Raw genomic sequence first — 12,658 nt, 5'->3', positions numbered from 1 at the left:
TCCCACAGTTGATTTCTTCAAACCAAGCTGCTTACCTATTGCAGATTCAGTATTCCCAGTTTTGTTTCTGGTGTCCTTTGACAGCTCTTTGGTCTTGGCCATAGTGGAGTTTGGAGTGTGACTGTTTGAGGTTGTGGACATGTGTCTTTTATACTGGTAACAAGTTCAAAAAGGTGCCATTAATACAGGTAACGAGTGGAGGACAGAGGAGCCTCTTAAAGAATAAGTTACAGGTCTGTGAGAGCCAGAAATCTTGCTTGTTTGTAGGAGACCAAATACTTATTTTGCAAATAAATTCATAAAAAATCCTACAATGTGATTTTCTGGATTTTTTTTTCTCATTTTGTCTGTCATAGTTGAAGTGTACCTATGATGAAAATTACAGGCCCCTCTCATCTTTTTAAGTGGGAGAACTTGCACAATTGGTGGCTGACTAAATACTTTTTTCCCCCACTGTATCTGTATTCCCAGTCATGTGAAATCCATAGATTAGGGCCTAATGAATTTATTTCAATTAACTGATTTTCTCATATGAACTGTAACTCAGTAAAATCAATAAAATTGTTGCATGTTGTTTTATTATTTAAATTTTTGTTCAGTATAACACATGGCATAACACTGCATAGTACACAAAGTTTGTGATAGTGTATTTTTAACTTGATGTTTGAGAAATTTTTATGTTGATATCCAACAATCTTCAATTGTGAAATTTCGTCAGTGTAAACAAATAAATAAATTATTTACAATCTCTAACAAAAAAGCAAACAAACAAAACAAACAAACCAGCAAGACATAAACTCGTGATAATAATTTACAGAAGAAATTATAATACAAACTTAGTATAAACATCTTCATCCCAAAGTACTTTAAAATGTTATAAGACGGTCTCACGGTCAACCTTTTTAGAGTTTGACAAACATTTTAAATGAGCAACTGAAGACCCTTTTAACAAAACTGCATTCTGGGTGGTATAAGAATCAATACAAAAAATAAGAACTTTGTTCAAGTTAGCGACGTACATCAGTGTGCTTTGGTATTGATTAAGAGTTTGGTGGATATTTGGCAGTAAATATTAAAATTGATCCAATTTTTCACTGCAGGGCTGAAACTGCTGAGGTCAATACAGAGACCTTTAGTTGCTAAGCAACCTAGACGCCTTTATTGTACATTGTACTTAGCATCAAGTTGATCTCTTTTCCAGCACAAACAATATCAATATTTATCGAGTAACAATAATTTTATATTTACTTTTGTTAATGTAAAGCTGTAAAAAGTTTGGAAGAAATCGGAGTAAAGCACATAAGTGGTTGTACAAGTAATCCCTATAATATGTTGTCAACATCGGTTACTTAGTTTTTATCATTGCTAAGACCTTTTTCATTTGTCATCGGATTTCATTTCTCAAGGATATGTCTTTTCACATAAGGCACTCAGAAAAACTGGAAAAGGCCCCGGCTGCCTCTTCAATGGAAAGTTAGAGGCAAAAATACTTTGGTGGGGCGAAGCTGAAGCTCCATTTCATTGGTTGAAATGATGAACGAATCAGCAAAAGGCTGATGATCAGGTTATGAGGTTTAGTGTCTTTAGCCATTTGAAGTTTTCACATCCAACGCTGTTCAGTTATCTAGTGAAAATAGGAGAAAATGTATGATTATTTATTCTAAGCACATTTATTACAAAAAAGCTAAGGAATAACAGCATATCCAGATTCATACAGTATATAGAGTAATCTATACAGCCGTATACATACACAATATGGTATGGAAATATAGCCAACAATACAGCAACCGGTGGAGCATTGTGTGTATCATACAGTAAAGCGTGAACAAGCAATATTCTCATATTTGAGATCAAAGTAGCACCTGAAACCCTTTAAGACCACACACCAGACCTCTCACACAGTGTCACACACACACACAGTGTCACACACACACACACACACACACACAGTGTCACACACACACACATTGAACAATCTGAACCACACACGTACAGTATACACACAACATAGTCAAAGGGCTCTATTACATCCATATAGCCGAACTTCAGCGTTACAGCAGAAACAAAAGCGTGACTTCTGTTTTTTTGTTGTGATTTTTTATACAGCCGACACAAAACAGGTGCACCTTTATGATTGTTACCTGATGGACAACACAGTTGGAAACTCCAGCTTATCTGAGTATTGGAAAAGATTTGGAAGGTTTTAAAAACACTTTTTTTACCCCTTCATCTGCATTTTGTCTCCCAAATAGGAGAGATCTCTTCCACAATTACCAACCAACCATTCTTTTCACAAACCATGGACTGTACTAGCCTGGTCCCAGATCTGTTTGTGCCATCTTGCCAACTCCTATGGTCATTGGCGTGACACCATAGGAGTTAGCAAGACAGCACAAACAGATCTGGGACCTGGCTAGAACGGTGTTGCTAACTACATGACTCACCTCTACACTCATATTTGAGATCAGAGAAGAAGACCAGTTCCTGGGAGAAGACAAACAGGCCTAACCGTCCTCCAGCAAACGTCTTGTCGTACACTGGTCCCGAGTCTGCCAAGATCTGTTTCCCTTCATAGACCACAACCCTTCAAAACACAACAAGACAATACATGAATGATTGAAACTGAGTGGAGTGCTGGAGTACTGTACATTTGGACAAAGCACACTATGGACAAAACACCCTGGTTAACAGCTTAACCTATAGTATATTATCATAAAAAGTATTTTCAGACTGTTACTGAGGAAAGTGCGATGGGTGTGATTGGCTGGATTCAATCCCGGGTCTCCTACATACCACGAGACTGTGTTAGCCCACTGAGCTAAAGCCTAGGCATTAGGCTAGACCTGCTCACCTGATGAATCCAGTCTTGGGTCTGTGGATGAGGTGCCACCTGTAGGCTGTGTAATCCTTCCAGCCAATGTTCTTTGGGTCGTGCCACAGAGTGCGCACCTGTGGACAACAGAAGGAAACCATTTAATTATTGAAGATCTATGATTTATGATAACTTTATAAATTCGACTGGCTGCTTGAAAGATTGCTTAATAGAGGGTGTGGCTAAACCAGAGAAACCATATGATTTTTTGTCTCTACAAAATTATATATTGGATCTTAGCACACCTGATTTTTTGTGTTGCCTGTGTGCCACAGGGCGTTTCTCAGGTTCTCCCCTGTGCCCGTAGTTGAGTTGACCACCTTGAGAGAGACACCAGAGATACCAAAGGCCTTGGAGGGTTTGTCTTCCCAGTAGGTCTGAGTGATCTGCTTCCACATCACCACGTAGAAGCGGCCGCTCGACTGGTAACCGAACACAAAGCCAGCATAGTCGTCATCCCGGTCCGTGTTCACGTAGAACGTACCACTGAAGTCCACCGCGTTGAACTCATCAAAGCCTAGGACGGTGGAACAGAAAAAGTGAACACCTAGGGTGGTTGGTGGGACACACATTTGAATAATACTTCTGCTCCTCTTGATATTTATAGATCATAGAAATAGTTGGACATCTTGCATATGGTAACATATCAGATCTAAATGATCATACAACAGTATAGGGTTGCAAATGTCCTGAAATCCATATTGCGGATTCCTGGAATCAGGAGGGAATAAGCTGGGAGGGAATCTGGGATTTCTGAAAAATCAGGCAAAAGGGAAAGTTTATTGAATTTTGCTACCCTACAAGGGAATATATGAAAGTATCTGAGGTAAGGTCGCCCACTGCGTTGACAGGGTCAGAGTTGACATTCTGCACATCTCTAAACTGTAGTGAATTAAATATCTTTAATCTATCGCTAATATTTCTCTCTCTTTTACGGCAGTATAGGGACTACATATTGAGGTTATATCCTACTCACCAACAGCGATGCCAGGGTCAGAGTTGACGGTCTGTACCAGCTCCTTGCCCTGATGTCTAACCACCCAGTTGGGGTCGATCTGCGCTGTTCCCTTGGGGTCCAGGTGCACCATCTGAAACTTACGGAAGTTTGTGACGCTGACGGCATTGTTCTCAGGACACACGTCAAGGAAGTCCGGGATGTTGTCGTTGTCAAAGTCGTCTTTGCAGGCGTCGCCTCTACCGTCGCCTGTTGATAGAAGAATGGAAGATGCTGGGTTAAAATACAGAGGCCTATTGTGAGAACTTTGACAGAGACTATGGTCTTTATTTTTATTTATTTAACCAGGCAAGTCAGTTAAGAACAAATTCTTATTTACAATGACGGCCTACACCGGCCAAACCCGGAAGACGATGAGCCAATTGTACACCGCACCTATGGGACACTCAATCACGGCCGGTTGGAATACAGCCTGGATTCGAAACAGGGTGTCTGTAGTGATGCCTCAAGCACTGCGATGCAGTGCCTTAGACCACTGTGTCACTTCCTGTGCTGAAACGTGTCACCTTTTTGAATTAATAAAAGAGAACCATGAATTCATAATATATATTTGTTGCTCTCCTATTCTGTTTTAATGGAACGATTGGTGAAAACTATCCATGGCGACTACAGTAGGCCTATATAACTCCCTAGTTTCCACACTAGCAATAATGTTGCAACATTCCTACCACAGGGAAGGCAGACGTTTCACTCACTCTACCAGCGTTTCAGAAAAAGAATCGCAAGAATTGCAATTCCTGTAGATTTTAATATGTCCGCCAAGTCCAATAAGGAGTCTCAGCCATCTGCATGCCGTGACAACTTCTACTGAAACATGTAACTATCTCAGAGGCCATAGTCTATTAGAAACAGACTCATAATACAGAGCAAAGGGAAGTTGCCAGCGAGCTGTAAAGCCTGTTTTCTTCACTTTCTCCTCTACTCTTCTGTAATTGCACAGGAAGCTGACTTGATTCTATCGAATAAACACCTTCTGATGAGGTGTTAAGAGGGTTAAGGGATCTGGCTCTAGGGTTTGTCTTTGAGAAGTATCTAATTCTCTTTCTCCATCGCTCTCTCTTTCGCTCTCTAGTTCCCTCTCCCTCACCCTCCCTACCTCTCCCAGTCTCCACACAGCCTGCTTCTAGTTAAAGCCAGTTACACAAACTTCAGGTAACTCTGCATGATGAAATTGAAATTGGGCACTGTGGATTAGCACAGATGCCCCCTTCGGAAGATGGGAAATAAAACTTAATGGCCTGGCGGCTGGGTGTCTGGCGGATGATTCCCTCATGGGTTCCCGCACGATAAAGTCCTACGCTAATGACGTCATCAACCCTAACCCAGAAATACCCCTTTTTGTTAACTCCTTAATGTCTGACCCACCATACTTGCACCACAATAAAACTGCGGGAGCATTCAACAATTCAACAGTGTACAGATATCTATATTTCTATCATCAGTTGACTTTTTGTACCCTACACCTGCAGGTTCCTGAATGTGTGTACACTACTTCTAAACCGCCCACCATACTTCACATTTTGTAGACAGAGAGAGGGAAATGGAACAAGACATACTGAACGGTAAATATATGAATGAAAAGGTGGTTAAGAGGTAAAAGGCACCCCATGTTTTTTATGGTGGGCAGATGCAGAAAAACGCTATTCCTATATCATACACAACCGCTGTTATAGTAGTAGCTATAGTTTACAGGACAATGGGACATGGCATGTTGACCTATATCTATAAAGATTAGTGTAAAAAGGAGGGTGGACAGGTGCAGGGACGTCTCAACGGAAGATTCCTGTATCACAAGCAATCCTCTGTGTCATGTTTGATAGTATCTATGGTAGTGTATACAGGGCTATTACAGAAGTCACAAATCAACCTACTGGATACTAATTCTTCCTCAGGCAGCTACAGGCAGCTACAGTTACAGCATTCTTCACGGGCGTGAGGGTATTCAACATGCTGATCCATGGTGTGTTTGTCTGTGTGTGTGTTGTCCCCCTTACCATCAGAGTCCAGTTGATCTTTATTGGGTGTCAATCTACAGTTGTCCCTATCGTCAGGGATACCGTCATTGTCATCGTCGAAGTCACAGGCGTCCCCCTTGCCGTCCTTATCGTGGTCAGCCTGGTTGGAGTTGGCGACGTAAGGACAGTTGTCCAGGTTATTCTGGTGACCGTCTTCATCGATATCCTGGTTGTTGTCACACTGGTCTCCTACAAGGTCATTGTCTGTGTCAGCCTGTTAAAGAGGAGAGGACAGGAGAGGACAGGAGTGTTACAGTGGCCAGCATGATAAAAAAAATCCAACATTTTCCAGAACTTTTCCAAATGTTTTCCAGAAATCCCGGTTGCAAGACTCCCAGAGTGAGGAATAAGAAGGGTCATCCAAATCCTCCAACTGGGAATGTCTAGAAATCCTGTGAATTTGGGGACCGTTTCTGGAATTTTGCAACCCTGATGTCCTTTTTGTAATTACACAAAAGGCAAAGTGACTGTTCTTTATTCCCACCTGGTCAGGGTTGTGTAGCAGAGGACAGTTGTCACACTGGTCACCGACTCCATCCATGTCAGTGTCCTTCTGGTCATTGTTGTACAAGTACGGGCAGTTGTCTTGCTCGTTTAGGATTTCTAAAGGAATATGGAAATGGACATTAAACAACATGCAGCGGTAATATCATGTGTTCAGGACATATCTGTAGTCATAATCCTAGATATTTGCTTGCCTGTTCTTGCATGTGGCATTTCGCGTTCCGTGCCATAGAAGTAGCTAATGCTAATTAATCACTTCATAGTTGAGGGCGGAAAGATTAATCGCAAAACCGTGCCAGCTGGTCATTCCTTTGCATGATTTACTACCCTGCAATAATCCATAAAATATTTTCTGAGATTCTTAAGATTAAAAAAAAAAAAATGTCATGACTACTTCAGAGCCAACTAGTGTCAATAGCAATACAGATGAATGACTTTTAAATAATATATTACACGGAATATAAAAGTTATAAGAGTTGAAGGAGCCTTTCCCTGTTCTCACTTAATATCATTATAATACAGCAATGTATCACGTTTAGTAACATGGTAAGAAAAGGCTAGTACCATCTCCATCAATGTCGATAGCACAGGCGTCACCTTCCCCATTGTGGTCGGTGTCGATCTGGGCAGGGTTGTGTTCGTAGGGGCAGTTGTCACAACGATCCCCCACATCATCCTTATCAAAGTCAAACTGTCTGGGATTGTACATTAGAGGACAGTTGTCCTGAGGAGAGAGAGAGAGCATCAAGTCAAACTGTCTGGCGTTGTACAGGAGAGGACAGTTGTCTTGAGGAGAGAGAGCATCAAGTCAAACCGTCTGAGGTTGTACAGGAGAGGACAGTTGTCCTGAGGAGAGAGAGAGAGAGAGCATCAAGTCAAACTGTCTTGGGTTGTACAGGAGAGGACAGTTGTCCTGAAGAGAGAGAGAGCATCAAGTCAAACTGTCTGGGGTTGTACAGGAGAGGACAGTTGTCCTGAAGAGAGAGAGCATCAAGTCAAACTGTCTGGGGTTGTACAGGAGAGGACAGTTGTCCTGAAGAGAGAGAGCATCAAGTCAAACTGTCTGGGGTTGTACAGGAGAGGAGAGTTGTCCTGAAGAGAGAGAGAGCAGCGAAATGGGAATGATTGGAGTGTCCGTTTTTCCCTACTGAATTCATCTAAATACCCTGATGAAGACATTTGCAGAAAAATGTGTTGGTTTTAACAATCAAACATTGACCTTTGAAGCAAACTTCCATTGTCATACACTCTTAGAATAAAGGGTTCCAAAACAATTCTTCGTCTGTCACCAAAGGATAACTATTTTGGTTCCAGGTAGAACTCTATTTGGTTCTAGATTGTACCTTTTTTTCTAAGACTGTAGCAAGAGTTTGTGAATCTTTTCATCCATCATCCATTTAACACATTTGCCTTATAAAAGATAGCTTACTCTTTCATCCACGATTCCATCGTTGTCATCATCCTGGTCACACGCGTCTCCCTGACCATCTTTGTCAAAATCTTCCTGTCCAGAGTTAGGCAGGTTGGGGCAGTTATCCTGTTAAATATTGATAAATAGAAATGGAAACAGTTTTAGACATAGCCACAGGAAGAAAAATGTCAAAGATTGTCATACCGTAAGATTAGAAAATGTGGAAAATCTGCAGGTCTGTTGTTGAGGATAAAAGTTATTAGGACAGTTTCCTGGACTTAATAAGATTTAGCCTAGTCCTGGACTAAAGCGTATGCTCAATTGAGAATCTCAATTGAAAGTCCTTTTTATTCCAGGAAGGTCTAGACTTAAAAATGCACTCCACAATCTTAAGCACAAGAAATGTGTAACATATTGCATGAATTGGATTGGTAACATATCACACCAAATGGATTACGTAGTACACAAAAATAGGGACCAGTTTTGGCTCGTGAGCACCACTTTCAAAACTACTGGCTGAAATTATACAAAAGTTCAAGAGTGCATATTTAAATGGGGACTAGAGACTAGGCTTACTCTGGATCCAGGAAAGTGGCCCACAGAGAACATAAAGTTAGAGTCTGTTACCTTTTTGCAGTGATAGGTGGCGTTGGCCCCACACACCAAGTTGTGATTAGGCCATCCATCCAGGTCTGAGTCCTCTCCACAGATGAAACCATCACCAGCGTAGCCAATCCTGCACTCACACTTGTACATGGGTTCACTAAAGTGGCTGATGTAGATACACTCTGAGGACCGGTGACAGTTGTGGGTCTTGTCTTTGCAGGGGTTCTCTGGCTCGCAGACCTGGGGGGGAGAGAGAGAGAGCATCAAGTCAAACTGTCTGGGGTGGTACAGGAGTGGAGAGTTGTCCTGAGGAGAGAGAGAGAGCATCAAGTCAAACTGTCTGGGGTTGTACAGGAGAGGACAGTGCATGAGCATGATAAACGTTCTGTAAATCAGTGAGTCTCATTTCTTGGGGTGAAGTGTATTCTCAGATGTCATGTTATGTTATGTCCTGTCATGTCATGTCCCCTGCTCTGCCATAAACCCTGTGGATTCTGCTACAGTGTTTTATGTAGCTACGGCAAGAGAATTAAAGACAACACTGTTGTATCTCTATTGCTACAGATGTCCATCATTAGGAAGTGATTTGATGCCATTCCGTGACCTCATATGGTACAACGTTACAACAACGTTACGTGATGACCAATAACAAGGCCTTTCTTTTTTTCATCAGCTCTGGGAAACAGATGAGACAATGAGACAATTCCCCTTTCCCCTTTCCTCAAATCAATTTGTACGATGTTGGCCTAGGATCAGAGCCGGTACAGTTTTTAAAAGCCAGTGACAAAGCAATGATTCACGAGGTCTGTAATGTTAGGGCAGAACAACAGATCTAGGTTCAAATACTATTTGAGATCTTTCAAATACTTTAGCCAGTAGTTTTTTTAATTACTATTCCATTGGTTTCATTGTGCCAGGCAAGCTCAATCAAGTCCAGATAAATGATTTTAAATAGTATTTGAACCCAGGTCTATTGGATAGTGAAGTGATGATTCAACTTTTCAACAACAAATCTGTGTGTGAACTCAATTATCATGGTTTCAAAGCAGAAACGATGTATGTATGCCACAACAGATGTTGTCAATTCTACGTCTATTCCACATTGGTTCGACGTAATTTCAGAAACAACGTTGATTCAACCAGTGTGTGCCCACTGGGAAATAGCTATTGACATGACAGAGCTGCATTAAACAGTAATACATGTGTTGCTAGAGTGGAAACGTAGATAACAACACAAACAACAACATTAGAGAGACATAGACATCACTTTATAGTTCTCTCTTCCCATCTAAGACCTCCACTCATACTGTAACACCAAGTATGAAGAGAGCAGATAGCAGATGTTTGCTATTATATATACATCTCTATATATCTATATCTATATATATATATTATATATATTACAGCTTCATAACATTCTCCCTCTCTCTCTCCTTATACAGGGTCAAGGTGTGCTATGTTCATGCATAGTGGAGTCCACCCTTGCCGCAGAGTGTAGACTCATTCTAAAAATGTGGGCCACTAATAAATCACTGATGATGGGCGATTAGGCCTGACTCACAGTTGGCGAGGTGTTCGATGGGGTTGAGGTCATGGCTCTGTACAGGCCAATTAAGTTCTTCCACATCGATCTCGAAAAACAATTTCTGTATGGACCTCGTTTTGTGCACAGGTGCATTGTCATGCTGAAACGGGAAAGGGCCTTCCCCGAACTGTTGCCACAAAGTTGGAAGCACAGAATCGTCTAGAATGTAATTGTATACTGTAGAGTTAATATTTCCCTTCACTGGAACTAATGGGCCTGAACTATGACAAACAGCCCCAGACCATTATTCATCCTCCACCAAACTTTACTGTTGGCACTATGCATTTGGGCAGGTGGTGTTCTCCTGGCATCCACCAAACCCAGATTTGTCCTTCAGACTGCAGGTGGTGAAGCATGATTCATCACTCCAGAGAACGTATTTCCACTGCTCCAGAGTCCAATGGAGGTGAGTTTTACACCACTCCAGCTGAAGCTTGGCATTGCGCATGGTGATCGTAGGCTTGTATGCAGCTGCTTGGCCATGGAGACCCATTTCATGACGCTCCCAACGAACAGTTCTGCTGCTGATGTTGCTTCCAAAGGCAGTTTGGAACTTGGTAGTGATTGTTGCAACCGAGGACAGGTAAGTATTATAGCGCGTCAGCACTTGGCGGTCCCATTCTGTGAGCTTATGTGGCCTACCACCTTGTGGCTGAGCCATTGTTGCTCCTAGACGTTTCCCCTTCACAATTACAGCACTTACAGTTGACCAGGGCAGCTCTAGCAGGACAGAAATGTGATGAACTGACTTGTTGGAAAGGTGGCATCCTATGACAGTGCCACGTTGAAAGTCACTAAGTTCTTCCGTAAGGCCAATCTAATGGAAATTGGATGGCTGTGTGCTCAATTTTATACACCTGTCAGCAACGGTGTAAATGCAGTCTAAATAATACACAAGACCTAAAACCGATGTTGAGTGATACAGACGTACCTGTTTGTTCTTCTTGGCAGCTTCCACCCCCATGCCGAAGGGCTGCGTTCCCTTGTAGCGGGGTGGGCAGGACAGACAGTGGAACCCTGGGTCTGTGTTGATGCAACGCGATGCTCCACCAGCTTTAAAGCATATGTCAGACACCATGTCACACTGAGGAGGAAGAGGATCAAATCAATCAATCAGAGAGCAGAGACCATGTCACGATGAGGAGGAAGAGGATCAGAAGTAGATTATATCAAATTGATCAATCATAAAATCAATCAAATAAATTGATCTATCAGAGATCATGTGACACTGTGGCGGAAGAGGATCAGAATAGATGATATTCAATCGATCAATAATAAAATCAATCAGATCGATCAGGGAACATGTGACACTGTGGAGGAAGAGGATCAGAATGAGATGTAGATTCTAAGTAGGGCAATAGGTCATGAATATGAATGAGGAAAGGAAGATGGTTTTAGGCATAGCCTGGGGATGAAAATGTATTTAGGGCTAAGGTTAAGGTTAGGGTTAACCATTAGTTAGTGGGTTAACCAAGTATCTGACTTGTGTAACATGCCTCTTTAACCCAAAATTACCTCGTTGACGTCTTCGCAGTGGGTTCCGTTGCCGCGGAAACCGAGAGGGCATGGCCCACACTCCCAGGATCCGTCGGGGGCACTGTTACAGTCCACTCCTCCGAAGCATGGGTTAGACAGACAACCGTCTGACAGGGAACAATAACGCAGTGGTTAGAAAATACTTTTAACAGAGTTAGAACTAAAGCAACCGTGTGAAGGGAAGCAATTCTCCATAGTTTGTTGGCGACTGGTTAGGAAGAGAACCAGGACATGCCTAATGCAGCTACATTTGGACATTTGTTCATTGGTTGATTTAGAATATTGACATTCAGCTTCCCCAGGTTGTTCAGGTGGTTCACTTCAGGTTGCTCTCTTCATTTCTCTCAAAGTGAACAGGTTTCAGTGCTTTCCAAGCTTGTTGACCAAACACAATGTGCAGTCTACAAAGAGGCAAAACACATCCTTCCAGACTTTGCTATCAGCACAAATATTTGACAAAAATTTGCCTGGAGGCCATTCTCAGAGCACTTATCACAGGAATGTTGAAATTAGAAATAATAACTCAACTGGAATGCGAGAATGAACTGGAATAACTCAAAGGGAGTGAGGGAAGGTTAACATGCCTCAAAGGGAAAGAGAGAAAGGGACGAGGGGTTGGGTCAGAGGTGCTGAATGGGACACACAAACACATACACTCACCGATAGGGCATTCTTGTTTGTTGCAGGCATCACTGTCGTTGGTCTCCCCAGGGCACTTCTTGCCTCCGTACTGGGGTTCGGGGCTGTTACAGACACGGGTCCGACCCTTAACTCCACCCCCACAGGTTGCTGAGCAGATCGCCCATGGCGACCACGGTCCCCAACCACCGTCAACTGCACATGGACAAATAAACAGTTAGTAGATCATCACAATGTTTGCTGATCTCTTAGATCACAATGGGGGCTAGTCTTCCAAGAGTTTTACTACTTTATATGACTGTCTTATCAAGTCTCTTTACTGTAAGAAAGCATAGCAAAGAATTACAGTAGTAGTTGTAGGCCTACAGTCATACACAGGAAATATGCAACCACTTTGCATCCATTCTGTAGTGGCCACTGCACTCTCAGTTTTATGAAAGACAGACACATAGCACTGTTATCATGTGAACGGTGC

At 42.2% G+C, this 12,658-nt stretch overlaps 1 protein-coding gene across 3 annotated transcripts in view; it reads right to left on the bottom strand.

Annotated features, from left to right (window-relative positions):
- Positions 1-556: 556 nt before the first annotated feature.
- thbs2a (thrombospondin 2a) overlaps positions 557-12,658 on the bottom strand; it is a 32,042-nt gene continuing 19,940 nt past the window's right edge. For 2 of the 3 annotated variants that reach the window (XM_020460548.2, XM_020460551.2), the window contains exons 11-24: positions 12,205-12,378; positions 11,524-11,651; positions 10,940-11,092; positions 8,445-8,663; positions 7,836-7,943; positions 6,971-7,130; positions 6,387-6,505; positions 5,882-6,116; positions 3,849-4,076; positions 3,118-3,389; positions 2,852-2,949; positions 2,445-2,584; positions 2,142-2,175; positions 557-1,624 (exon numbers count right to left, since the gene is read on the bottom strand). In XM_020460548.2, coding sequence (XP_020316137.1) covers positions 1,621-1,624; positions 2,142-2,175; positions 2,445-2,584; positions 2,852-2,949; positions 3,118-3,389; positions 3,849-4,076; positions 5,882-6,116; positions 6,387-6,505; positions 6,971-7,130; positions 7,836-7,943; positions 8,445-8,663; positions 10,940-11,092; positions 11,524-11,651; positions 12,205-12,378 — 2,072 coding nt within the window. In that variant the 3' untranslated portion in view covers positions 557-1,620. The remainder of the gene's footprint in view (positions 1,625-2,141; positions 2,176-2,444; positions 2,585-2,851; positions 2,950-3,117; positions 3,390-3,848; positions 4,077-5,881; positions 6,117-6,386; positions 6,506-6,970; positions 7,131-7,835; positions 7,944-8,444; positions 8,664-10,939; positions 11,093-11,523; positions 11,652-12,204; positions 12,379-12,658) is intronic. The other variant, XM_020460550.2, reaches the window with a different exon arrangement.

This window comes from Oncorhynchus kisutch, linkage group LG25, assembly GCF_002021735.2.
Source record: "Oncorhynchus kisutch isolate 150728-3 linkage group LG25, Okis_V2, whole genome shotgun sequence".
Lineage (NCBI taxonomy): Eukaryota > Metazoa > Chordata > Actinopteri > Salmoniformes > Salmonidae > Oncorhynchus > Oncorhynchus kisutch.
The sequence above is the reverse complement of the archived record's forward strand: the minus strand, read 5'-3'. Positions and strand labels throughout refer to the sequence as shown.